The sequence below is a fragment of the Glycine max genome, chromosome 5 (genome assembly GCF_000004515.6).
Source record: "Glycine max cultivar Williams 82 chromosome 5, Glycine_max_v4.0, whole genome shotgun sequence".
Lineage (NCBI taxonomy): Eukaryota > Viridiplantae > Streptophyta > Magnoliopsida > Fabales > Fabaceae > Glycine > Glycine max.
This window is the reverse complement of record NC_038241.2, coordinates 39567279-39594413: the sequence shown is the minus strand read 5'-3', so window position 1 is coordinate 39594413 and position 27135 is coordinate 39567279. Positions and strand designations below refer to the sequence as shown.

The 27135-nt window shown below is 34.2% G+C and overlaps 5 protein-coding genes across 6 annotated transcripts; 3 read left to right on the top strand and 2 right to left on the bottom strand.

Annotated features, from left to right (window-relative positions):
• Window positions 1-517: 517 nt before the first annotated feature.
• LOC100814524 (probable inactive receptor kinase At4g23740) lies at window positions 518-4850 on the bottom strand. 2 transcript variants are annotated; one of them, XM_006580481.4, is made up of 4 exons: window positions 4611-4850; window positions 4403-4466; window positions 2637-3974; window positions 518-1701 (listed from the first exon to the last, which is right to left on the bottom strand). In XM_006580481.4, exons 3-4 carry the CDS (start codon window positions 3871-3873, stop codon window positions 1091-1093), a joined length of 1848 nt encoding a protein of 615 aa, XP_006580544.1. In that variant the 5' UTR covers window positions 3874-3974; window positions 4403-4466; window positions 4611-4850; the 3' UTR covers window positions 518-1090. The 2 variants fall into 2 exon arrangements, with proteins under 2 accessions (XP_006580544.1, XP_006580545.1); XM_006580482.4 differs by having other exon boundaries at window positions 2637-3965.
• Window positions 4851-13655: 8805 nt separating this feature from the next.
• Window positions 13656-18207, top strand: LOC100500452 (V-type proton ATPase subunit E-like protein). The gene is made up of 6 exons (NM_001251391.2): window positions 13656-13830; window positions 13908-14008; window positions 14775-14958; window positions 15402-15598; window positions 15876-15975; window positions 17872-18207. The coding sequence occupies exons 1-6, from the start codon at window positions 13729-13731 to the stop codon at window positions 17905-17907; spliced, it is 720 nt and encodes a 239-aa protein (NP_001238320.2). The 5' UTR covers window positions 13656-13728; the 3' UTR covers window positions 17908-18207.
• A 630-nt stretch (window positions 18208-18837) lies between these two features.
• On the top strand, window positions 18838-21930 carry LOC100499818 (V-type proton ATPase subunit E). Its single transcript, NM_001354134.1, has 6 exons — window positions 18838-19067; window positions 19146-19246; window positions 19923-20106; window positions 20518-20714; window positions 20989-21088; window positions 21602-21930. Exons 1-6 carry the CDS (start codon window positions 18966-18968, stop codon window positions 21623-21625), a joined length of 708 nt encoding a protein of 235 aa, NP_001341063.1. The 5' UTR covers window positions 18838-18965; the 3' UTR covers window positions 21626-21930.
• Window positions 21931-22525: 595 nt separating this feature from the next.
• On the top strand, window positions 22526-24565 carry LOC100818789 (6-phosphogluconate dehydrogenase, decarboxylating 3, chloroplastic). The gene has a single exon (XM_003525306.5). The coding sequence runs from the start codon at window positions 22909-22911 to the stop codon at window positions 24394-24396; it is 1488 nt and encodes a 495-aa protein (XP_003525354.1). The 5' UTR covers window positions 22526-22908; the 3' UTR covers window positions 24397-24565.
• Window positions 24566-25524: 959 nt separating this feature from the next.
• LOC100815056 (uncharacterized) lies at window positions 25525-26809 on the bottom strand. Its single transcript, XM_003524397.5, has one exon. The coding sequence runs from the start codon at window positions 26716-26718 to the stop codon at window positions 25825-25827; it is 894 nt and encodes a 297-aa protein (XP_003524445.1). The 5' UTR covers window positions 26719-26809; the 3' UTR covers window positions 25525-25824.
• Window positions 26810-27135: the final 326 nt, after the last annotated feature.

Sequence of the window (27135 nt, the reverse complement as noted above, 5' to 3'; positions counted from 1 at the left end):
CATATATCATAATTATAGGCTTTTTATTTTAAATAAATAAAAAAATATTTGTTATCTTTTAATTTTATATATGTTATACAAAGAAAGTTAACTAAATAATTCTAGTTTTATTTAAAATTGACTTAAATAAGAGTATGTTTAAAAGGTAAAAGTGAAGAATAACAGAAATATTAAAATGCCAACACATATTTTTGTATTGACTTCACACTTTGTTTTTGCTATCTTATGAAATTGGGGCTGAACCATTGTTCCAGATTCTTTTAGCAAATTTTCTTTATGATTAATACTAAGAAAGTTGTTTGATTTATTTAATGATATTAAATTTGCTAATTTATATTATTTTTTCAATATTACTTTTAAAATTATGAAAACTTATTATCTCACCTTTCTACCTAGTTAATTAATTAATTAATGTCTCCATTTTTTTTTGAACGGTTATGCAATTTTATTTTATATCTAGTCATCTTCAATTTTTATAAGAGAAGAAAATTGTTCTTTTAATGTAAGGCAACTGATCTAACTAGTCAAAATTTTCCTCATAGGAGAGAGAAAATTTGTCTTATTAATGTACAATACATATGATTCGTAGACCACAAAAAAAAGTAAAATAGTTAAAAGTATTTTGATAAAAAAAAATATAGTCGATTAATACAATAGACAATTTGGAGAGGAAGCAAGCAAATTTCTCAAAAAAAATTCTAATATAATAAAGAGACAAGAGGTAATAGTTGTTAGACCACTCTTGCAAGGGAAAAACAACAGGTGCACCTTCTCGGTAAAGACAGCTTCACAGTTCACACACAAAAGAAATGCTTCACATTATAACCACTTGATTGCTGTACCAGCGCATGGAGCTTCCTTTTGCGCAGGGTCAAATCAAATACTAACCCACTAGTTAGTAATATTTAACCAACTCAAGCAACTTAAATATGAGAAAAAATATAATGATAGTAATAATAACCACGCTCTTGTTCAGAACTTGGGAGTTAAACATTGACAAGATACCTCAAATCACAAACAAAGGTTAACATCTTTCTTTCATTCACTTCCCAAGGGGAAGTAGGAGGGAGTGGAAGGAGAGTTACCATTGTCACGTTGATACTTGGTTCCCAGATGATGAGTGAGTATCTGCATCAATCTGCCTCACATTTTCTATCATCTTCACTACTTCAGACATCTTAGGCCTCTGATCGGGCATCCTAACCACACATGACATGGCTATCTGTAACATTTCCACCATCTCTTCTTCTATGTTAGGATATCTCATCAGCTCTAAGTCAAACACTTCAGCTGTCCACTCCTCGCGCACAACTGAATGAACCCACCTCACAAGGTGGATAATCTCATCACCACCAGTTGTGTGGATAGGGGATTTCCCAGTCAGAAGCTCTAGCAACACCACACCAAAGCTGTAAACATCTGAGGGCTGTGCTGCCTTTCTGGTGTCTGTAACTTCTGGTGCACGGTAACCGGCTGCTCGTGATATTGGTAAGGCAAGTGAGCTTGATATGGTTGCCAGGCCAAGGTCAGACACGCAGCCATACTGTTTGGTGTTGAGGAAGATGTTTGAGGATTTGATGTTGCCATGTACAAGCTTGCCACCATTCTCAACATGAATACGAGCAATGCCTCTTGCAGCACCTAAGGCTATTTTCAGTCGAGTATCCCAATCTAAAGGCACCCTATCCTCTCCTCTTTTGCCTGAAATTTGCAGAAAGCAGAATGGCTTTTACACGCAAGGACAGTGTATAAATGTAGTCGTGTAATGTACTAAAATAGCATTTTCAAGACAAATTATTTATTTACATAGTTTGAATCTTGACTTCTTTTGCAAAACAGAAAATATTGTGTGTAAGGTACACTAAGAGTGAGAAATTGCAAGATGTTTTTAACTATGGGGGCATTAAAGTTATACAAGCACTCAAATATTGAAAAGGCACAGAAGTATCAACATATTTACTTTCCTCCTGAGTGAGGCTCCTCTGAAGTAAAGAGATGTCTAAAGTTAAAAAAAAAAAAAGTAACGATGTATTCACTGGTGATTTGAAACGAGTTAACTTTACGATATACTTTAATTCAAAACAATGGAAATACCTTACTTTCTCACTTTACAATCTTTATTATAAATGAGTCAAATCTATAAGAGGAAGGCCAGTGAAGTGTTATCAAATAAGTATTAAAAGGCCTCGTATTTTAACAGTTAGGTATGCATGAAAGAGACTACAACTAAGCCAGAGAAGTGAACATGTACATGAAGCTATTTGAATAATCAACAGACCCGTTTTCACGATATACTTTAATTCAAAACAATGGAAATACCTTACTTTCTCAGTTTACAAACTTTATTTTAAATGAGTCAAATCTATATGAATAAGGCCAATGAAGTTTTGTCAAAATAAGTCTAAGAAAGCCTTCCTATTTTAACAGTTGGGCATGTTTGTCAGTGACTACAACTAAGTCATAGAAGTGAACATGTACATGAAGCTATTTGAATAATCAACAGACCCGTTTTTATGACGAATATTGTTCATCTAAAATGGTAAAATTGATTATATTTGATTTAGGAACATTATTACATGTAAGAACATATGTGAATTGGAAGACAAATTACAATGAGCTAAAACAATGGTACATACCATGCAACATGGAAGAGATGCTCCCCTGACTGTGGTAATCATATACCATGAGTTTCTCATCTTTGGAATAATAATATGCCTTGAGCTCAACCACATTCTCATGCTTAAGACTTCCTACAATCTCCATGTGCTGCTCAAAATCCTTCTTTCCAGCGGCTACCTCCTTCAACCTCTTCACAACAACCATGGTTGCATCCTCAAGTATTGCCTTATAGGCAGTTCCAAACGTTCCCTTTCCCAGCACCTCAGCAGAAGCCCTCAACAAATCCTCCAAATCATAGGCATAATTACACCCCTCAAAGAAAACCAGTTTATTGTTAGCATCCTGGTTCCTTGAAACTGCTTTCTCAGGAGACATTTCTCCCTTGTGCAACTTCCCACTGAAGGTTTCCTCATCCTCGTCAACTCTTCTTGAGCAGCACACAAACACCAAAGAAACAAAACACACGAGGCCTAAAACACCAGCAGCAATAATAACTCCCAGCAGCGCAGCTTCGCTGAGCCTTCCACGCTTCCTGGACTTGAAAGATGGCTCATGAGCCGGTTGAGGCTCTGGAGAAACCGTGGGAAAACTTCCAAAGGAAATGTTATTCCCAATGAATGCAGACTCAGGAAACCTTAGCAGGGAATTAGGCACACTTCCCTGCAAGCTGTTGTTGGACAAATTCAGCACCTGCAATCTTGACAGGTTGAGGTCGGGAATTTCTCCAGAAAGACTGTTGTTTGCAAGGTTCAAACCAGCAAGCTGAGTCAAGTTGTTAAGGGAGGAAGGGATGGTGCCATTGAAATGGTTATTGGACAAATTGACAACAGTGAGGTTCTTCCAGGCTGAGAAATCAGGCAAAGGACCAGAAATATTGTTGAACTGAAGATAGAGAAAAGACAAGTTCTTCAGATTGGAAAAATCAGAAGGGAAATGGCCAGTTATGACATTGGATCTGAGGCTCAAAGTTTGCAGTGCTGAGAGGCGGCTAATAGTATCAGGCGGAATAGTGCCATGAAATCCAACCCCTGGCAACCTAATTGCTATTACTTTGGACTTGTCTACATTGCAAGTCACTCCAGTCCAAGAATCACACATGGGGGAACTCTCATTCCAATTCAGAGGCCTTGAAGGAGGGAACTTGCTCACAAAGTCAAGCAAAGCCTCCTTGTCTTCAACAGGTTCACCACTTACTTGCCACAGAACCAAACACAACAACAGGGAAATGAAAGAGAAAATGGGTAGAAATTCCATTTCAGAATTTTTTCCTTCCACTTCTAACAGCAGCAAGGAACGAGGTGTTTCTTCTGCTCTACCTTTTTTCACACTGCAACACAAGACTAATTCTGCATAGACTGAAATGAATCAATCACCACAAACAAGTTTGTTAGTTTAAACAAAAAAAGACACAGTTTCCCTCTTGAGACAAAGGGGAAAACCAAAAAAGGGAATGGAAAATAGTAAAAAAAAAAAAAAGTGTGGAAACTGGAAAAGGAAATCTGATTCCTAGAAGATTGTCTAAGAAAGTAGAAGCGGACACTGAGAAACTTGTGCATAAAAGAATGAGCTCGCAGGCTGTGTTTTTTAAGTTATAAAAAAAAAGGAACATAATACTAGTATATTAAATTTTATATTTTTTTTATAAAAAAAAAGTAGCGTCTGTTCAACTTGTAGCAGATATGGTGCATCTTTTGGCTCTTTATCGCGCAGCAACTTTTCGGAGGAGATGACAGAATCGAGAAAATTCAAAATATATTGGAAGATAAGGAAAGTTGAAACTCACTTGGCTCTATCTAAGGCATTCTTGTTTTCCTTTGCAGATCTGGTGAAAGAATGTTCTCTTTGTCCTGCAAAAGAAACAAAACAAAAGACCCTTTAAATCTAACTGTACTAGTTATGCGTTGGGAAGGAATAATGGGTATGGTAGATGAAAGTAGCAAGCAATGCAAAATGATATAGAGTGAGTAATGAAGAAGAAAATAGTGAAATACTAGCACGAAGGTGAAGTGGGTGGCATTGGAGACATTATTCCTCCATTACAACGGCTCTATTCTATTAGCTGCTGCGGTGGGTGTAAGTGTAACCGTGAGGGAGAGAATTGGAACGTCTCAAAGAGTAAGAGTAACAGAAAGACGCATGGCTGGCAGCGCCACTCAGAAGAGGAGAGAGAGAGAGAGAATAACGGTGAACGTTCGAACGGAAAACCGCTGTTCATAAATTCATGGAAGGATGGGTTTATAGGGATCACTGACGTGGGTCAATTAGCTCTTCACATGTGGGTCCTTTCTTATATTTCCGTGTTTTTTGGATTTCTTTTTACACAAAAAATGTTACTGTTAAGAGAACAATTTTATTTGTTTTTCTTTCAGTTTTAAGGGTTTTCAACGCTAAAATTGCACCTGTGCTCTATTAGCAAACATGTGGATTGATTCAATTCTAGAGTTGTTTTAATTTAATTATTAATTTTGATAAATAATTGGATTAAATACTTAAAATTAGAGTTTTATAATGTGTATATTGATTTTATTTAATTTTAATAGGATTTGTCTTTCATAAAAAAAAATGCATATGATATGTAAAAAAATGATAGCCGTGGTTTGTTTATTATTTCTAAAAATTAGGAGTTTAGGATAATTTTTTTAAAAAAATGTTTAAAATAAACATACATGTATTTAGTTTTTATATATATATATATATATATATATATATATATATATATATTAATATTAATTATTTTCTTAATTTAATCCAATTAAATAGGATTATTACAGGCATCCTCGTTTTAGAGTTTAATATAAATACATATTTAGATATATACAGGGTGAGTTCGCTTAACTTAAACAAAATAACTTTAAAATAAATATTTTTTTATATAAGTATAGATAAAATTTACTTCTTGAAATAAATAAATGAATAACTATTTTTAAGAAAAAATAATTTAAACAAATATTTTAAAAATTAGAAAGATGCTTATTTTTTATTAAAATAAACACTTATTTCAACAAATAAATTTAAACAACCTCAGCCATAAACTTTAAAAGCTTAAATTATTTTAAGTCAACACACTTTTATTAGTTGAGATATATCTATTTAATTAAAGAGTGAGTGCTTTTATTTTATTTTAAAAAAATCTTCAAACTGAATTGAGTAAGATAATTGTGAGCGATCTTTTATACATTTAACGTAATCATATACTCATAACTTCGAAATTCTGGTTAAGTTATTAGTTGATTCATGTGATTATGGTACAAAGTAAATATTATACCAATATACACATGTTAAAGAATTGGTGTTCTATTTCTACCTCACACATTGAGTCCAATTTTTTTTATAACTCATTAAAAATTAATGAATTAACACCTCATTATATTATTTAAAACATAAATAATTTTTACTGTTAAACTTACATTTTTACAATATAAGTTATTTAAAATTTGACATATGTAATTATTATAATAATATAACATAATCTTTAAATATATTTGTGTGTGATCAACAAAGTTTCCAACAATCAACTTACTTGAAGATCTGTTATTTCCTTTCTCCCTAGATAGAAATAAGAAAAAAAAAGTCCTTTAATATATAATAAATATGTTAAATTGTCGTAATCTTGTAACGTTGAAAACTTCCACATCTCTGTATAATCATTACTATGGCTATTGACAACTCGAGTGTATAATCATACAAAAGGATAAAGACCTTGAAGTAGATCTATTCATTATTTGCATAATGTTGGAGAACAAATTTAGAGGTGTGATAATATTAAATTGCAAAAATATAATAATAGAATATAAACTACCCATTAGGTTATCATTAGTAACTCTAGTGTATAATCACACAATTAACTCGATAAAGACCTTCAACTTAATCTACTCGTTAATTTACCCTTTTAGGAGAATAATGTGGGAAGGTGGGAGCAATGAGTAGTAGGTTTAAGTGGCTGGTGAGTGGTGAAATGATCATTAGCCCTTTTACAAAAACGACAAATAGTCAATGTTCAATGTTGTCAATGGTCCAACGCGAAAAAGGACTTGTACAATTGCCCCAAAAATCCAGTAATGATTTTGTACAATTTGCATACATATACAATTTCATTTGTGTTTAACGTTTTTAGTGGTAAAATCACATACGAGCATATCTTATCAAAATCTATTACTTCTACTGTATCCATCTTTTTAAATTATCAATCTTTATCCTTCAAAAAAAATTATCAATCTTTAAACATTCTAGTATTCTAGCTACCAAAGGTTATTATCTCATCATCAATAGCGCATGTTTTGCAAATTCTTTGCCAGCTTTGATTAAAATAGTGATCTTAGAAGCAACATGTTCGTAAGATTTACTAATTTCTCTCATTGATCACGTGTTTAAAAAAATGACTCTCCTGTTATTCTTAATTTGCAAAATAATGTCAATGGTAAATTAGTAAATTTAGTGTGAATCATATGATGGTTTTCCACGTTATATAATTTTTCGAATAATTTTATCTGCAACTCTGCAAGAGATTATTGATAACATAGCGATAGATTATGATTGAATTTATATAAAAAAAGTAGTTTAAGGGAAAATTTGTAACTACGATGACAAATCAGATATACTTAATGAGTTCTTATTTTTTTTTAAAGTAGTGTGTTTTATTTTTAATATTAATGTTCTGCATGAAATCGTGCAAAGATTATATAAAAAATATTATAACTATAATTATTACAAGAGTTTAGTTTTTATGTAGTGTAAAATAAGTTTATACCTTCATTTAATCATAACTCATTATTGTTAAATTTATTGATTTTTAAAATAATTATTTTAAATTTATTTAAATGATATTTAGACATTAGTGTAAAAATATTTTATAATGTGAGTGCATAATCATTAAATTCTAATTAGATAATAATAATATTATTTTCACCTATGTATTTTTTTTTATACAAGGCTTTCTCTCATTTTTTTTATACAGGCCTTTGTCCCATGCTTTTAGCAAGAGTGATTTTAATTTTCATAATTTATAAGTTTTTCGTTTTGAATCATCAACCGATTAGCCTATTTAAATATAGGCCCGACAGTGTAGTAGGCATTTACATAGACTAACAAATCAAACTAAACTTTTAATATATAAGATCAAGCCTAAAAAAGGGCATAGAAGGTCTGTAATTATATCCCTTAGCTTCTTTTTCTCTGTACACCTTCTCAACCTTTTGTAATTTCTTTGACAAAAATATCCTTACCATAAACTAGTTTTCAGAACGTGTGCGACTCTCAATCAAATGCAGCAGATAATACGTTTAAATTTATATTTCAAACAAAGGATAATTCGTATGCAGTGTTTTTTTAGGTTTTAACTAACCATTTAAATTTAATTTAAGAAAAAAATGTTATGTGAATTTTGAAAGAATATAGCTAAAAACTATTACTGTATTTGAACATGCCTCGTGGAGTTTTTTTAACTCAGCTTTGAAGTTTATGAATGGAGACATGGAGTTTTCAAGGAAAAACACATGTTTGGGTTTGTTTTTATCAAACGTAATTTTGTTTCTGAATTTATGTGAAACTAAAAGTGGAAAATTATGACTTCATGTTTAGTTGAGTATTTAACATTTAAATTTATTATAAATTTGTTTTTTATATGAAAATTTTCAAACATAATTTTTTTAGCCATTTTATTTTTAAAATTTAACTAGAGCATGTTGATAATTTTAAAAAATTATACCATCATCCAATTAGAAGCTGTCATATATATATATATATATATATATATATATATAATAAGATTATTTATTTTTATAATAATTATTTTAAAATTACTTCTATAATAATTTAGAATTAGTCAATAGTATAAAATTCTTTACACTAACTCAAGCAATTTTACAAAATCATGTAAACAAATATTTTTAACTTAAATAATATTTTAAAATGTAAATTAAAACATTCAAGAGAAACAATATGTAAAATTATTAAAAAAATATAATTAGTATAAATAAAAAAGTATAAGTAGATCATATTAATTTTTTTTAAGAATAATAATATTTAAAAGTAAAAATGAGATTATAAATTTAAATAAATTTAGTTTGATTAAATTTAAACAATTGATTTTCAGAATGAATAAAAAGTAATTAATTTTAAGAGTGGTCTCAAAGTCTAAGGTGAAATTATTCCAATTTAAAGAATGATCTCACTCAAGAGTTTAAATTTTAAATATATAATTAATTACCGTAAATACTTGAATGAAGAAATTTTTCACCTACAATAATTCTATCTCACTCAAGTATGACTGCCTCTAGTGAAAAATAATTGTCATCTTTATAAAAAATACAAACCCAATAAAAAGTTTGGATAATTTATACAACATCTTAAGCTTAAATTTGTACATAAATTAAAAAGACTAGCCCTAAATTCAGAATATATAGGAGAAGGGTACATATGGGCATTAGCACTATTAGCGTTCCACGCTCAATCCTTTGGTCCTCAATGATCAAGTACGGTAATCGTTCTGTGAATTGAGGTTTAAGAAAAGGAAACAAGAAACAAGATAAGAAGAAAAACAGTCCAAATTATGGTTGTCTTTTTCCTCCAACAGCCAACGTTGAAGTCTAAACTACCTCTGTCCTCTTCGATGGCTATCATAACAAAGCCTTAATACACAGGTCATTGTCCAGAAAAACGGTTGGTCGGGAGGGAATGTGGATCAATCCCTCATTAGGATTGTGCGTCTGTGTCATGCAAAAGTGATAACATGGAATAATGTTTGGTTTGATAGACGGTGCATGCAGCCCTGTGACAAATTAGTTTTTACTTTTTGGCTTGGAGTTTAGTTTAATTAGATAAGAATAATTAAATGCACAAAGACTGAAATTTAATTTTGGATCAAGCAGTTCGCAAAGGATCTAGATCTAGTGTCTCACACACGATTAATTAATAAAGTTCCAAAACTTTATGGTAATGTGTAACAATCATTTTTTCTTTGCAATAGAAATTAAAACAAACCGTCACTTGTTTAGGAACCATCCAATTATTGTTTGTAGATTATTTCTGGAAGAGAATATTTTTAGTTAAATGTCATTGTATGAAGAACATTCACTACAAAGTTGTTTTCCGAATAGTGCATTTCTAGTATTGCAAAGTTTACTCAACTACTCTCATCGCCTTTAATAATTTTGCCTGCTTTTTGGTGTTGAATTCTATTTGGAGTGGCTGAGACTGTATTGTTTGTAAGTTAGTTTGGGTAAAGGAGGGCCAGAAGTTATCCTGTGGTGTGGGGAAGACATACAACGATGACTTGTTCATATGCAAGTGTTTCGTGACTAGTTCAAAGTTTTCATAGTTTGATGCGTCAGTTGGGTGGGGGGGATGTTGAAGTGTGATGGGGACTAATCCTACTTTATGGTCTCTGGGATTTTGGTAGGACCTCTATGTTAAAAATGCAAAGAATAGATAAAAAGAGAAGACGAAGAAGACATTATAAAGAGAAGAACTTAACAAAACAAACTAATTAAATATAGTTATTAAGCCTTATTAGAGTATGATTTACTTAATAAAAATGAATAAAAGCCATTAAAGTAATTAGAAATTTATTACTATAAATATTTATTGAGAAAAATTCAATTCTTTCATTTACTCAAATCCTTCATTTACTAGAGATAGTAACTATAAGTGAAAAATAACTTATTATAAAGGTTGAATTAAGTTTAATCTCATATTCTTATATAATATCAGGATTTATCTTAAAATAAGATTTGTTTCTTAAAAAAAATTAAAATTTATTTTTTAAGGAATTTTTTTAGATAAATACATAAAAAATTACGTTGTTGATTTTTCGTTAGCTGTCTTTTCTTCTTAGAAGAGTCTGATCCCACTTAAATTGCCCAAGAGGGCACTAAACAGAACGCAACCCTTAGAACATAATATAATTTATTATTTGATAATTTTATTTTTATTATTAAGTTAATTTTATGCTGACTTCACTTAATAACCTGTAGCAAACAAGGGAGATCGGCATGACCCATTTGTGTTTTCTCGTCTGCCGAATGCACCAAGATCTCCTGTGCTGTGCTGTGCTGTCCTTTTATACAAGTTTACCTCAGAAGCCCAATCCATTGTGATTTTTCTTTTTAAATTCATTTTCCATAACACCCTTCCAATTTCATACGATCAAAATTTTGTGCTCAGTTTTCATAAAAATAAAATAAAATTTCCCAGCGTACATAAAAAAATGTTTTCAGCTTATACTCAAAAGCAAGCAGTTCCATTAACAGCAAGCTCAAAATCCAGCTGCTTTATTATAAACATAACATTTATTTTTACCCCATTTTTATCTTATGTTTCTCTTTCTTTTAACTTTTTTTTTCTTCTTATCTCCCTTTTTCATCCATGCAAACTGGGGCGGAGGTTTTCCATTTTCCAATTCACCGTGACAAAACTACATAGACTATGCTATTTTGGGAAAAAGGGTTTGAACTTCAATCTGTATTCTATATATATAGTCAACAAATTTTTATGGCATGTCCCTTTTATTTACAATCTTATCTTGTACGTTTCAGTTTGCACTGACAGCTCAATCACTTGCCAAAAAATAATGCTGAATGTTGTAGATAGTTTATTAGACCACTCCGGCACATGCCTTAGATATTTTTTGTCAAAATAAAATTTCAATTTTGATAGCAAAATACATGCAAATTACTCCACCTAAAATTCATCCTACTTTATTTGCATCTCCATTCATTTCATATCAAGTTGAAGGGACCACAAAGAGCTCGAGTGGCCAGTCTATTCTTCACCTGGTTCCAACGTGATTGGTTTCTCAATTGCTGCACCATTAACACAAACCATCTGCTTGTACTCTTCATCACCCAAATCCACTATCCCCTTGGATTTTTTCTCCCAAGGATTCCAAACAACTATGCAATGGTTAGTTTAAGTTGTTACATTACATAAGAAAAATGACACTAACCTACCAACATCATTAAGCATTTCATTTAAAGTGCAAGGGACCATACCAACATCTGGAAGTCCTTCTTTTCGTATGACACTTGTTTGTTTCTTTTAATGATCTATGACAGCTATCCCATTCCCGGAGGAATCAAGATACACTTGATCCACCTAAAACATGGGGACAATAAAGCAAGATCATAAAATCTTAAGCCTTGGTTTACACTTAACTTTGAGTAGCTGAACTTCATTTTTTTAAAAAATAGGGACAAAACTTAAATGCAGTTTTATTTTTTAAGTGCTTTTAGTATTGTTTTTCAATCAGAATTTGAGTTTTATTTTGATAATTTATGTTGATATTTAATGTAACTTTTATTATACAAATTATCAAGGTGAAACCCAAATTCTAATTTAAGAAGAATATTGAAAAATATCTAAGAAATTATATATAAGATTTGTTTAAAGGAAATATACGATAGAAATAATAAAAAAAAAAAAAATGTCCCATTATCTTTTACCACTACATTTCACCTTCTCTGCTGAAAGACATCCATCTAACCTCCATATTTAGGAAGATTTCGATACAAAAAATCCTACTATTCATAAATTTACTGTCAACTTCATTTTAATTGTCTTAAGTTATCAAGTTGAATCGTCATCCTAATATCAATTATTGTGCATTTAAGTGGGTTGTTGAAGTAAAAGTATAATGTGAAATCATACATTAAGTAAAAATGAGAAAGTATAATGTGAACTCATAAATCCAAACTTTAAAGTTTTAGATTGAAGTATGATTGAAGTTAATTTATGTAATTACTCATAACCCTTTAATGTAAATCTCTTGCTTATGCCCTCAATTTCACAACAGATTGCGACTAAAAGAAGTATAAAGATATGCTAACAATTGTATGCCAAAACATAATTTACCTAAAACTCAAGCAATCAGAGTCGAAGTAGAAGGGTTCAGAGTTTCAACCCCCGCTGTTAACTCTAATATGATTATGAACACGTGACTGCAATAACAGACTTAACGATCCAGCTACTTAACAATTCGAGTTTGGTTTTTTAAAGAGTTTGGAATGAGGCATAATTCAAACTTCATAAAATGGTCCCCTTCTGATTCTTATAAAATGATACAAGTAGATCGTAGAACATTCAAGTAAGTGCTAGATGCCAGAGCCAATGTGCCTGTTATTGCAATTGCGGATGGAGAATTATGGAATGATGGAAATAACCATCAATCGTTCGCACAGTGAAGATAGCGACTCCTAACTCCTAAGTACTATCCTTAATTAGGTTGCAGTGGACCTAACACGGTCATTTTTCAGTTTGTAAAATTATCTTACACTAGAAAATGAGAGGAAGAATGACTCTTTGTGCTTCTCATTCACAATGTGGGTTCAAAGAGTAAAAAGAAGACTGGGTTGGGGATGGGGATGGAGGCGAGGGCCTTATCCTTCGGCGTTGGTACACTTTCTAGTTCGACGTACATGAAAGTGGATTCCGAAAACTTGCCCTACTGGTAATTGCATATGGTCCAATAATCGAGTTGTCCACCTCATACTTTATTGACCAATTTATAATTTTTATAATCAGAAATAAAAATTAAATCTTCAGATTGAAAGTGATAAAAATATATCATATTAATATAGATTCAGACTTCAGAATGGAATGTTTTGGATCCTAAGTGCTCCCTCACTTTATAGTATGATAGTTTATTCTCAAGAAGTTCTCCTCACTTTAAAATTTCAAAATTTACAATTTTATAGGGCAAATGAAATAACACAAGTTGATCCGCTTAGGCAAAGTTAGAATTTATGAAGTTTGAACAATGTGCTCTTTAAGTTTCTTTTTGCCCCTCTTTGTCGGAGAAATTCTTATGTCCGCAAATATCGTGAACACATCATTAATCTTATGTCTGTGTAGTAATTTTTTTAGTTGGGATTTGTTTACTAACTTTAACATCTCATTGGTGCTATCGACAACATTTGTCGATAAAAAAATAGTTGAGTCAAAGAAAAACATTAAATGGTTGGGGGGTAAACTTAGGAAATACATGGAGAAAATAGCAAATCCCATGTGAGTTTCGTATAAATTGGTTCACAAAGTAGATCGTGGGATGTGGTAGTGGGGTAACGATACGTAATAAGTTCTATCATTGAGGAAGTTTCCTGTGCATCGTCTCCGAAAATGAACGACGCAGATGTCTCAAAGCAAATCCAGCAGATGGTGCAGTTCATCCGCCAGGAAGCTGAGGAAAAGGCCAACGAGATCTCTGTCTCCGCCGAAGAGGTTTCTTCATTTCACCATTTTCTCCCTTTTCGTTTCCAATTCATGCTCTAAACGGAGTCGCACTTTTCCTTCTGCAGGAATTCAATATCGAGAAGCTGCAGTTGGTCGAAGCCGACAAGAAGAAGATCAGGCAAGAATACGAACGCAAAGAGCGCCAAGTTGAAATTCGCAAGAAGATGTAACTTCCTTTATAACTCTCTACACTTTTTTTTTTGTCTCTTGCGAGTTCGAAATAAGTTAGGTCTTCTCGTCCGTTAATATCAGTTGAAATTAAATTCTGGAGAGTGAGTCCTACTCGTATAGGTATTGATCCTTGCGTGTGATTGTGATAATACCGCAATGTCTATTGATTGTGTTACTGGTACTGCTAAAGCTTGATTTTTCATGTAATCATGCATTCAGCGCCTCTATGATCATTCGATGAAGATCGAAATGCTGAGATTTTGAATGTGTGTTTTAAGTATTAATATATGATCCGTCCGATCGAACGGTTCTGAATTGCTGAATGCGTGAATGCAGGCAATCCAGATCACTAATGAAATAGTCCAGCGGATCCTTGTGGTCTTGTCTTACTATTCAGTAAAATCAATAATTAATGTTAGCTCCACTTTGAACTTTTTGCATTTTGAAAATATGGCTATAGGTTTAGTTTTGTCTCTTTTATTTATTTATTTTGTTTAGTTTTGAATTAGTTCAGTTTGATGTTCAAGTTCAATTTCTTTCAAGCTGTTGATCTCTGACAAATTACTTGAACTCAAGGATATTGCCAAAGTTTGATGAATGGAAAATTCTCTGTTCTTTGAAGAAAATGATGAGTGAGATTGAGATTTTAGTTTCTGAGGCATAAATCATGTGAAATGCAGAGCATTGTGTTATGCTTCAAAGTGGAAAAAGCAGTGCTAGTTGAGATAGTTTAATTGGGCACAATTAATTGTTTGTTGCAGTGAGTACTCGATGCAGCTAAATGCTTCTCGGATTAAAGTTCTTCAAGCTCAAGATGACGTGATCAGTTCCATGAAAGAAGCTGCATCCAAGGAACTGTTGAATGTGAGTCATCATCGTCATTTGAATCTACTGAGTCATCATCATCATGAGTACAGAAACCTTCTGAAAGATCTCATTGTTCAGGTCAGTTAAATTTGAATATGATACACCTACTTATGGTTTCATAATTTGATTTTGCTCTTCTGCCAAGTATTGTTGTTTCCATTTTTGGTAAGAGTCTTGCATGTAGTCAACCAGTGTTGCTGTTGTATTATTTGTGATGATGGCTCAGCATTAATATTTTCTTTGTAATTTGCTTTTACCTGGCGACACCAATGAATCAATATCATTGATTGTTTTGAAATATAACTATTTGCTGATGTGGGAACCAGTCTTGGTCTTTACTGTGGTGTTTTCAGTGCCATGGATTCAACCCCTGCCCTATCCTCTTACCCTTCCCTCTTTCCCTGGTCTACATGACCTTTTTCAATCCTTTGCAAGACTACATTCTGCTATTATTTTATGGACTACCTTTCTATCAGTTAGAATGTGGACTTGGAATATAATATAAGGACTGTGTGTTACAGTGTTTGCTTAGACTGAAAGAACCTTCAGTCCTATTGAGATGTCGGAAAGATGACCTGCACTTGGTAGAGCATGTGCTGGATTCATCTGCACAGGAGTATGCTGAGAAAGCAAATGTTGATCCCCCAGAGATCATTGTTGACAACCAAGTTTATCTTCCACCTGGACCCAGTCATCACAATTCTCATGATCTCTACTGGTAATGTTCATGTTATAATCAAATCTTAACTAAATGTCTGTCCCTGCCAAATGCCAATCAGGGCCTTGCTTTCTTAACCCATGCTTTACCTTTTTTCTCTTGATTCGTTGTAATTTAACATTATCTTCTGGTGTAAAAGCATTAATTTCAAATCTTAAGATTTATTTGTTTATAGTGTTTGTAGTTGATTGAAGATACTTCCTAAAATCATATTAGCTTTTTTTTTTATATTTAAATTTCAGTTGTAGCACAACTGATTATTTTAATTGATATTCAGCTCTGGTGGGGTGGTGTTGGCTTCTCGTGATGGAAAGATTGTGTGCGAAAATACTCTTGATGCACGACTTGATGTAGTGTTCCGTAAAAAGCTTCCAGAGGTAAGTTTTTTGTTCATAGCAGTTGTCTTATTCTGTGACTTGTATCCATATTTGCTGTCCAATTGTTTGTATTGTGACTTTCATATTTTTTCCAAGTAAAAATGTTGTTATTTTCGAGATATTGAAACTTTGGCACTGATACGTTCTGTATCAGAGGTCAGATGAGAAATAGGAAACAAGAGAAAATAAAACAGAGAAGGGACGCGAAAATGATGAGAGCAATGCTCCCCCAAGTCAGAAAAGATTCTCTAGACTCCAATTCTCATTCATAATCATCCATAACCCCTATTTCAATCATGACTCCCTTACATATAACCGTAATTCCCCTTACCACTACCCTCTCTCCTCTGACTAACTTATTATCCTCTCAAAAGTTCACTACTGGTTAGATATTACCCTCTTGGGCCTACAAGTATAAAACTTGCCAAACCTATTGGGCTGATTCCCATCAGATACTGACATTGAAATAAAATAATTCAGGTGAATGATACACACTGATGGACAACTAGAACAATTAACTGCAATGAATTTATGTATGAAAGGATGCAAGGTTCAGAAATTCTGGGGCTTTATGACATTTATGTTTGATACGATATAACCTATCAATTCTCATTTAATTCTTCAAAATTTCTAAGCTGCATAATTATTTATCAAAAATTTATAATGAAGTAATTCTAAGATAATATATAACTCATTTAATACAACTAATAACATCATTGGTCTAAAATAGGATTTAACTAGTTTTAGTTTTGAAAAACTTCATTGAATAGTTGTAAACAATTACAGTATATCAATGATATTTTATAAGTAATGATTTAATACTTCTAAGTTCTGTAAGACATTAATTGCCTTTTGTTAATATTTCTTTCAATATTTTCAATTCTAAAAATATGTCAAGACTATCAATATCTACTACAAAATTTGGTAAACCTCTTCAGTCTTCAAGACTTGAACACTTTTACGACTCACTGGACCTCTTCAAATATTCACTTTCCTTCGAAGGAATATGAAAATGAAACAAAAGACTGACATGAACTAAAGGAAGATAATAACAAATTAATATTAAAAAATAGTAAGTTAGAAATACAAAGGAGACCCAAAGTAAGGCGGAAGGCAAGAGAGAATGGAGCTAATTAGAATATTGGGTACTCAAAAGAAAATTTTGAGATAAGTAGTTAAAAAAAATGAATACATTTGTCAATGGATAGAGATAATAGATTAGAATATATATTGTAACAATAACTTTGATATAAATTAAGAATTGACAGTAATTATTATGTTAAGGGGAAGGAGAGAGCCAGGAAGGGAATGTTGGATTAAGGGTTGCCAAACTTCTTCAATTAAAACTCTGTGAACTTGGATGTATTGCTGTCACTCAAATAAGGTATATATAGCATTTATGATTTACTTCCCTTTCTCAAACGGCTGTGTTTGGGAACCAGTTACTAACTGGCGTTCTTTCAAAAGTAACAAAGGAGTTACTTCTGCTTCTGGTGTCTCGGAATGCACAAACGGTCGTTTAGATGCATCGGAATTCGTGCAGCCAAGGTTTTAACGGGGAAACAAACATGCACTATTTATTTTCTTGGTTTCATTCTGCAATATTATATACACTTTCTATTGATTGCATTGAAAATATAACCAACTAAAAATGACATTTGATTTGATTTTAAAACTAATAAGTCTAATTTTTCCCCTTTTATTTCTGTGCCTTTGTATTTGCTAGACTGGCCCGAGAGATCCTTTTCACTAATTTTTTTCACAATTCTTTTTCCTCCAAACAAAATGTACTGTATTCCCATTAATTCATGACTGGCCAACTTTGACTTTGGATGTTGTATGGTTAACCATGTCTAACGACTACATTCTTATCAAGTTTCTTGCTCCTTATTGCAGATCCGAAAGCAGCTCTTTGGACAAGTTGTTGTTTGAAGATTTTGATTGTATGGTTTGGTTACCCCTGAAATGTTTATATCCCGAAGCATCATTAGCTTGTCTTTGACCTGAAAAGCTGCCCTGCCATTGCTTCTGTGTACTTATAATTATTGTCTTTTAAATAACACCATATTTCGGTAGTCCATTTGTTCCCATGTCGTGTATGATGGGGGATGCATCGTTCTAAGTTTTCTTTCGTGATGACTTTTATCTCATTGACAATAAGTGTTTGCTCCGGCTCATTGCAGCTTTGATTTTTAAAAAAATAAAATAAAACAGGGATTATTTATTCATTTATTTATTTTCGCTCATTCCTTATACACATTTTTTATCTTACAATTTATTTTAACCATTGAAGTATTTATAATATTTATTTTATAGATCAATATAAATATTATAAATAGTACAATATTATTTCAACACTATACTTCATGAAATTGATAAAAATAAATATTATATTCATTTTATTATTTTTTAAATAATTTTATTATTAGATTATTTTAAAAAATTAAAATTCTAATACCCCAAAATATATAAATTTATTCATAAAATGAAATTAAAATGTATATAAAACCTTATATAAATATGTTCATTTCTTTTCTTTTACATCTTTCAACTATTTCAATAAATAATTTTATCAAAAAATTATGATTTAATAAGATAATTTAAACACTTTTGACTGAGTAGTTTTTTTAATCAGTTTTTATTAACATAACCTTTATAAAAAAAAAAGTACAATAGATATTTATATTATTATTCAATAAAAAATCATCATATCGCATATATTGAATTTATTTTTGTATAGCTATTTTAAAAATCATAAATAATAATATCATAAAAATTAAATTGGTATTTTTAATGCACACATAAAAAAAATGTTAGGAAAGAAATTAAATATAAACGAATTTTCCACGCGAGAACCAAGATGTGCAGCATAAATTGTCACCTTGTTGAACATGCATAAAAAAGAGGTGAGCTGGCCTGGGCTGTGATATTGGGGCAGCGCAGCAATACGTAACAAGTTCTATCATTGAGGAAGTTTCCGGTCTCCGAAAATGAACGACGCAGATGTCTCGAAGCAAATCCAGCAGATGGTGCGGTTCATCCGCCAGGAAGCTGAGGAAAAGGCCAACGAGATCTCTGTCTCCGCCGAAGAGGTTTCTTCATTTCGCCATTTCCTCCTCTTTCGTTTCAAATTCATGCTCTTAAACGGAATCGTACTTTTCCTTCTGCAGGAATTCAATATCGAGAAGCTGCAGTTGGTCGAAGCCGACAAGAAGAAGATCAGGCAAGAATACGAACGCAAAGAGCGCCAAGTCGAAATTCGCAAGAAGATGTAACTTCCTACATAACTCTCTATACTCCTTTGTTTTTTTGTTTCTTGTGAGTTCGAAATTAGTTAGGTCTTCTCGTCCGTTGATATCAGTTGAAATTAAATTCTGGAGAGTGAATCCTACTTGTACAGGTCTTGATCCTTACTGCATTGTCTAATGGCTGTGATGAAGATCAAACTGCTGAGATTTTAAAATTGTGCTTTAAGTATTAAAATATGATTTGTCCGACTTGGTTGAACGGTTCTGAATTGCTGAATGCGTGAATGCAGGCAATCCAGATCACTAATGAAGTAGTCTAGCGGATCCTTGTGGTCTTGTTTTACTATTCAGTAAAATCAGTAATTAATATTTGCTCCACTTTGAACTTTTTGCATTTTGAAAATATGGGTTGAGGTTTAGTTTAGTCTCTTTTATTTATTTATTTATTTATTTTGTTTGGTTTGATGTTCAATTTCTTTCAAGCTGTTGAGATCTGTGGCAAATTACTTGAAGTCAAGGATATTGTTGAAGTTTGATGAATGAAAGATTCTCTCATCTTTTAAATTGAGAGTTTAGTTTCTGAGGCTTGTTTTATTTCATCATGTGAAGTATGGAGTGTTGTGCTGTGCTCTAAAGTGGCAAAAACAGTGCCATTTGAGATAGTTTAATTTTTGTGGCACAATTAATTGTTTGTTGCAGTGAGTACTCGATGCAGCTGAATGCTTCTCGGATCAAAGTTCTTCAAGCTCAAGATGACGTGATCAGTTCCATGAAAGAAGCTGCATCCAAGGAACTGTTGAATGTGAGTCATCATCATCATTTGAATCTACTGAGTCATCATCATCATGAGTACAGAAACCTGCTGAAAGATCTCATTGTTCAGGTCAGTTAAATTTGAATATGGTACACCTACTTATGGTTTCATAATTTGATTTTGCTCTTCTGCCAAGTATTGTTGTTTCCATTTTGTCCTACTTTTGTATTATTTGTGATGATGGCATGGCATTGTATCTATAACTATTTTCATTGCAAATTTCTATTACCTGGCAACATTAATGAATCAATATCATTTATTGTTTTGAATCATAACTATTTGCTGCCATGGGAACCAACCTTGGTCTTTACAATGGTGTGTTCAATGCCATTGGTTCAACCCCTGCCCCTTCCCTCTTTCCCTGGTCTACATGACCTTTTTGAAACCTTTGTAATGCTATATTCTGATATTATTTTATGGACTACCTTCTACTAGTAAGAATGTGGACTTGGGATATAACGTAAGGGCTGTGTGTTACAGTGTTTGCTTAGACTGAAAGAACCTTCTGTCTTATTGAGATGTCGGAAAGATGACCTGCATTTGGTAGAGCATGAGCTGGATTCAGCTGCCCAGGAGTATGCTGAGAAAGCAAATGTTGATCCCCCAGAGATCATTGTTGACAACCAAGTCTATCTTCCACCTGGACCCACTCATCACAATTCTCATGATCTCTACTGGTAATGTTCATGTTATAATTATATCTTAACTAACTGTTTGGCCTTGCCAATCAGGGCCTTGCTTTCTTACCTTATGCTTTACCTCTTTTTTTTTTTCTTGATTAATTATAATTTAAAAGTATCTTTTGATGAAATGTTATCAATTCTTAAGATTAATTCATTTCTAGTGTTTGTAGTTGATTGAGAATGCTTCCTAAAATCATATTAGGCTTTTAGCTGCTTTGATATTTAAATTTCAGTTATAGCGCACCTGATTATTTTAATTGATATTTAGCTCTGGTGGGGTGGTGTTGGCTTCTCGTGATGGAAAGATTGTGTGTGAAAATACTCTTGATGCACGACTTGATGTAGTGTTCCGTAAAAAGCTTCCAGAGGTAAATATTTTGTGCATAGCAATTGTTTTATTCTGTGACTCTATCCTTTTTGTTAAATATTTGCCGCTGAATTTTTACTGTGACTTTCATATTGTTTCCAAGTAGAAAGTTGTTATTTTCAAGATTTTGACATTGACATTGAAATAAAATAATTCAGGTGAATCATACACACTGATGGACAAAATTAGAACAATTAACTGGAACGAATTTATGTATGGAAGGAGGGTCGGATTCCGAAATTCTGGGACTTTAGGCAACATTTATTTGAGGCCCAATATAATATAACCTATCAATTCTCATTTTATTCTTCAAACTTCCTTTTTTTTATAAGAAATTCTTCAAAATTCCTAAGCTGCATAATTATTTATCAAAATTTTATAATCAAGTAATTCTAACATTTTTCAATATATAATATGTAATTCATTTAACACAACTTATAATTTATAAAGTGATGAACTGGTTAACTACGTCTAACGACTAGGTTCTGATTAAGTTTCTTGCTCCTCATTGCAGATCCGAAGGCAGCTCTTTGGATAAGTTGTTGCTTGAATATTTTGATTGTATTGTTTCGTTACCCCTGTAATGTTTATATCCCGAAGCATAAGCTTGTCTTTGGAGCTTAATAGCTATCGTGGCATTGCTTCTGTCAACTTATAATTGTCTTTTAGATAACACCATATTTCGGTAGTCCAGTTGTTCCCATATTGTGTATGATGGGGGGGCATGCGTTGTTCTAGATTTTAGCGTATGTAATATATTGAACATTACTGTCAACATTATGACGGAAATATAACGTTCTATATTGTCGTATCTGATGCAAGTAAAAGCCCATATAGAATATGGGTTGGTTTGATCCAATCCGATTTTCAAGCCTGGTTTGACGGATCAGATGGATCAATCTGTGTATTTTGTCGAGCTCTATGTGAGATTCCAACCATAATCAATTATCATATAAGTATAAGGTTAATTTGTTTTAATTTATATATTCAAATAAATATTTTCATATTTTTTTGTGTATTTGTTCAAATTGTTTTTGTTTTAAAAAAATAGTTTTCTGCTAAGAAAAAAATTCTTTGCTTCTTGAAAAATACTTATATGAAAAAATCTATTTTAAAATTATTTTTTATAAGTTTAAATAAATTCATCTATAATTGACTGAGTAAAGTGCTCTGTGGCTCGTGATATACGCGATTATGACAAATGATATTAATTACTTTTAGGCATTTAAAAAAATGAGGCACCAAACTTATATATATCAACATTTTTTTTATTTGAGGTAAGCTGTATCAACTTCTTTATATGTAAATATTCATGAATTATATAAATAAATTTTAATATATATAGCAACTTGTTCAATGTATGTCAACTATATCAACTTCTGTTTATTTTATATATATGTATATAAATATAAATCATTGTAGTACTGGTGCATACCAAAATATCAACTGACACACGTCAACATATTAGTAGTTATTTAATTTTATTTTCTTGAAAAGAAAAGTAAGGTGGCCACTAAAAGAGGGCCGAGTATGAAATATAAATATCTGGGTTGACTGATTTGGTAGGAACCGAAGCGCAGTCGTTTGATTGTGAAGTGAGTTCCGATTGAGCACGTCTTGGAGGCAACGACGTCTACGGCAGCTCCTCGTTGGTGGTTAAGTCGCTTGTCCTTTCAGTCCCTCGATGAGTCCGCCAACCCCTAAAAAGCACTTCTTAGTTCTCCCTCTCCCACTAAAAACCATAGTAATCTAGATAATAATTAACATCAACCCTCACTCCTTCGCACACCAAACCCTTCCTTCCTATCTCTCACTAATCTAATGGAATCCGCAGCACTGTCGCGCATAGGCCTGGCGGGCCTGGCGGTGATGGGCCAAAACCTAGCCCTAAACATCGCAGAAAAGGGGTTCCCGATCTCCGTGTACAACCGCACGGCCTCCAAAGTGGACCAGACCGTAGATCGTGCCCGCAACGAGGGCTCCCTCCCTCTCACGGGCCAATACACCCCTCGCGACTTCGTTCTCTCCCTCCAGCGCCCCAGATCCGTCATCATCCTCGTCAAGGCAGGCTCCCCAGTCGACCACACCATCGCCGCCCTCTCCGACCACCTCGACCCCGGCGACTGCATCATCGACGGCGGCAACGAGTGGTACGAGAACACCGAGCGCCGCATGAACCTCGTCGCCGACAAAGGCCTCCTCTACCTCGGCATGGGCGTCTCCGGCGGCGAAGACGGCGCACGCCACGGCCCCTCCCTCATGCCCGGTGGGTCCCACCATGCCTACTCCAACGTCCAGGACATCCTCCACAAAATCGCCGCCCAGGTCGAGGACGGCCCCTGCGTCACCTACATCGGCGAGGGAGGCTCTGGAAACTTCGTCAAAATGGTCCACAACGGAATCGAATACGGCGACATGCAACTCATCTCTGAAGCCTACGATGTTTTGAAGCACGTCGGTGGCTTGTCGAATTCCGAGCTTGCGGAGATTTTCGTGGAGTGGAACAGAGGGGAACTTGAGAGTTTCTTGATTGAAATTACCGCCGATATTTTTAAAGTGAAAGATGAAGATGGTGAAGGGTTTTTGGTGGATAAGATTTTGGATAAGACTGGGATGAAGGGGACCGGGAAATGGACGGTGCAGCAGGCGGCAGAGCTTTCGATAGCCGCGCCCACGATTGCGGCGTCGTTGGATTGCCGGTACTTGAGTGGGTTGAAGGAGGAGAGGGAGAGTGCCGCGGCGGTGCTGAAGGAAGCGGGGTTGAGTGATGAATTGGGGAGGGTAAATGTGAGTGGGGTGGATAAGAAGAGGTTGATTGATGATGTGAGGCAGGCTCTGTATGCTTCCAAGATTTGTAGTTATGCTCAGGGGATGAATTTGTTGAGGGCTAAGAGTAATGAGAAAGGATGGAACTTGAATTTGGGGGAGTTAGCTAGGATTTGGAAGGGAGGGTGCATCATAAGGGCCGTGTTCTTGGACCGGATCAAGAAGGCTTATCAGAGGAACCCTAATTTGGCGAGTTTGATTGTGGACCCGGAGTTTGCAAGGGAAATGGTGCAGAGACAGGCTGCGTGGAGGAGGGTTGTGGGGTTGGCGGTTTCGGCTGGGATTAGTACTCCCGGAATGTGTGCCAGTCTTGCTTACTTTGATACCTATCGGAGGGCAAGGCTGCCGGCAAACCTTGTCCAGGCTCAGAGGGACTTGTTTGGGGCGCATACTTACGAGAGGGTTGATCGCCCTGGGGCTTTTCATACCGAGTGGACGAAACTCGCTCGCAATAGTGGGGCTGGAGTTGGTGCACTCAATTGATTGATTTTGGGTTTTGGTTGTTTGTTTAATGGTCGTGCATTGCAGTGCAGCATTTGAGTTGTAATTGTTTGTTTCTTTGAGGATCTTTGGTAGGGAGAGAGCAACTATTGTTTTCTTGCTATAACTGTTTTTAATCTTAATAAAACAAAGGCATGTCATTTGGCTTCCACTGGCTTTTGCTTAAGTAGAGTACAGGTTGTTGATGCTCTCATCTCGTCTGTATTTGTTTCCAATTAGAGTTATAATTGCATTTTTGGATTTGATTCCTCTAAAGTGAGGAAGGTTAAAATAAGTAATCTAGTTGTTGATGTTGATATTTCAAAACATTCATGATTTATTATCTACATGCATGTGATGCTGGCTGTAAATTTTCTTATCAATGACTGAGATTGTTGCTTACTTTATTCTCCAAAGTATCTCTTTAGAAGAGACTGATCCTTGCATTTTATACTTTATTTTATATAAAAAGCATTAATGACTTTCTTGACAAAATGTGATGAGAAGAATTGTGTTGACTCCTCTAACATGAGGAATATTTAAGTATTAAGAAAATCAATTGTTGATATTTTAACGCATTCATGACTTGTTATGGATGTGATATTGGTTGTTGATAGTTTCATCAATGACTGAAATTGCTACTTTACTCTCTAAAAGAGCTGCTCGTGCTAGAGGAACCTGATCTTGTATTTTGTATAAAACACATTCATGAATTTCTTGACAAAATATGATGAGAATTGTGTTAATGATTTTTGTATCAAGTCAACTGTGGTCGGAACATCCTATATTAATGCATGCTAATTTCTTGTGCATTACGATATAGGTTATCCTGGTGTACGTGGTGAAGGATTTTCTCTTTTTCTTCCTTTGTTACTTTACATGCAGGTGCACTTGTAAGATTTTGTGCTTCTTGTTGGTGCCTTGATGGCCAAGTTTTTATTTTTACCTTTTGGTAAATGATAGCGTGCTTTATAGGCTGTTATTTAGCTGGTTTTCCTTTGGGCAACCTTCTGGATGTAGGACTCAGTAATGCTTTTGTGATATAGTTTCTTTTGGAGTTTACGCTGCTTTTTTTGCTTCAGTTTATTAAATTGAATGCCACATTTACAGTTGTAACTTGGAAGAGACTAATTAACAAATGCAAATTGCTTCATGCCATTGAGAAAAGGTTGATTATGTGTAAATCGTGACAATTCTTTTCCCTGGCAGAATATATTCGATAGTACAAAGAAAGTTAAAAGACTAATAATAATTTTCATTCTTGAAATATCTACAAAACTATTCCTTCATCTGTAGTCAGATACACTTCCTTTGTTCGTTGCACAGAATGGACGAACCTTGTTTGTTTTGTTATACATGCACAGACAAAACAGTATTAGCAAAGTAACCAGAGTAATTTGACAAAAGATTATATGGGGAAGATGCAGTGGACTAAAGAACACCGCTCTCAAGAACTGGCTGAGTTCTTGTCACTGCTGCGGAGGGCATTTTACTGTTGCCAACCCATCTACTTTCTAGAACCTGATCTTCACCAGCTTGTTTTTCCATGGCTTGAATCCTCTTGGTCTTGAGAAGTCTCATAGAAGAAAAAACCGCATAGCCCGCTATGATCAACCCAAAAAATCCAACAACAAAGCCAATCACCCACAGATACCATGTTCCCCGCTTCTTCTCCAATGGGAGTACAACTGAAAAGTGGCCCTGGTCTCTGGAGTTACACACTCCAGGGGAACTCATCTCAGTAAGTTGAAATGTTCCATTGGCATTGAAAGCTACACATCTCACCCTTGTGTTGATGCTACCCCTACCCATAAATGTAACGTTGGGAAATTGAACAGATATGGGCTGCCCCATTGTGTTGAGAGTGATGTTTCTCTCACTCGTGTCTGTTACATTTGAGGCATCAAAAACCATGAAGCCGACAACAGAAGAGATGAGTGAGTAACCTGGCAAATTGAAGTAGTGGGAAGACCAGTTGCCCAAGTTTTGGTAGACAATAGCCAACCTCCTCACATGGGGAATGGACATGGTTCTTGGTGGGATCTGAAAGTAACTAAAGTTGGCACCTTTGTTCCAGAGCCTTCTGCTTCTGAGACGTACTACTGAAACATCCATACCGGACAGGTTCCTTGGAAGAAGAGCATCATATAGAGCACCAGTTTGAGGCCTGTGTTTGACCAGTGACCTGAAAGCAAAATCTTGAACCAAGGAATTCAATGATTCACATGCAGCAGCAGTGTTGTCCAAGCTGTGCACCAAGGAGCCGCAGCAACACAAGGTGAGAAGCAACACCCAGATGAAATCCCAGTCAATTTTGGATCCCATTAACACATTCGGCAAAAGAACAAGCTTAGACAAGTTTTAAGGAATGGAAGGAACAATACGGCGATCTGTTTTAGGTATTGCTGCTTTCATTTGTTTCATATAAGAGCTGATTGTAGATGTAAATATAGGAAGCACCAAGTCCAATGATTGTTACTTTCCACAAAGAAGAAGCATGCTCAGGTTTGGGTCCCAACTACTGACTCCAGAGGGAAGAAAGGCTCAAAAAGTAGCAATTGACTAGGGGCACTCTGATTCCATCTCATTCTCATGACTTGTGTGATTGTGTCTGAGAATCTTTGTCACTACAATGCGAGAACCAACTTTAGCATGCGTTGATTGCTCATTTTCTCCGGAGTGCTGCTAGGTGCACCCAGCATTATTGTCGGTGCACCCAGCACTAACCACGAAAAGACAAAA

Bases quoted from the DNA above. Each gene is read 5' to 3' on its own strand.
- LOC100814524 (XM_006580481.4), bottom strand. From the start codon at position 3,873: ATGGAATTTCTACCCATTTTCTCTTTCATTTCCCTGTTGTTGTGTTTG. The intron at 1,702-2,636 runs GTATGTACCATT...TGCAAATTTCAG, and splicing joins CATCTCTTCCATGTTGCATG to GCAAAAGAGGAGAGGATAGG.
- LOC100500452 (NM_001251391.2), top strand. From the start codon at position 13,729: ATGAACGACGCAGATGTCTCAAAGCAAATCCAGCAGATGGTGCAGTTC. The intron at 14,009-14,774 runs GTAACTTCCTTT...TGTTTGTTGCAG, and splicing joins GTTGAAATTCGCAAGAAGAT to TGAGTACTCGATGCAGCTAA. The intron at 14,959-15,401 runs GTCAGTTAAATT...TGTGTGTTACAG, and splicing joins TGAAAGATCTCATTGTTCAG to TGTTTGCTTAGACTGAAAGA.
- LOC100499818 (NM_001354134.1), top strand. From the start codon at position 18,966: ATGAACGACGCAGATGTCTCGAAGCAAATCCAGCAGATGGTGCGGTTC. The intron at 19,068-19,145 runs GTTTCTTCATTT...TTCCTTCTGCAG, and splicing joins TCTCTGTCTCCGCCGAAGAG to GAATTCAATATCGAGAAGCT. The intron at 21,089-21,601 runs GTAAATATTTTG...TCCTCATTGCAG, and splicing joins TCCGTAAAAAGCTTCCAGAG to ATCCGAAGGCAGCTCTTTGG.
- LOC100818789 (XM_003525306.5), top strand. From the start codon at position 22,909: ATGGAATCCGCAGCACTGTCGCGCATAGGCCTGGCGGGCCTGGCGGTG.
- LOC100815056 (XM_003524397.5), bottom strand. From the start codon at position 26,718: ATGGGATCCAAAATTGACTGGGATTTCATCTGGGTGTTGCTTCTCACC.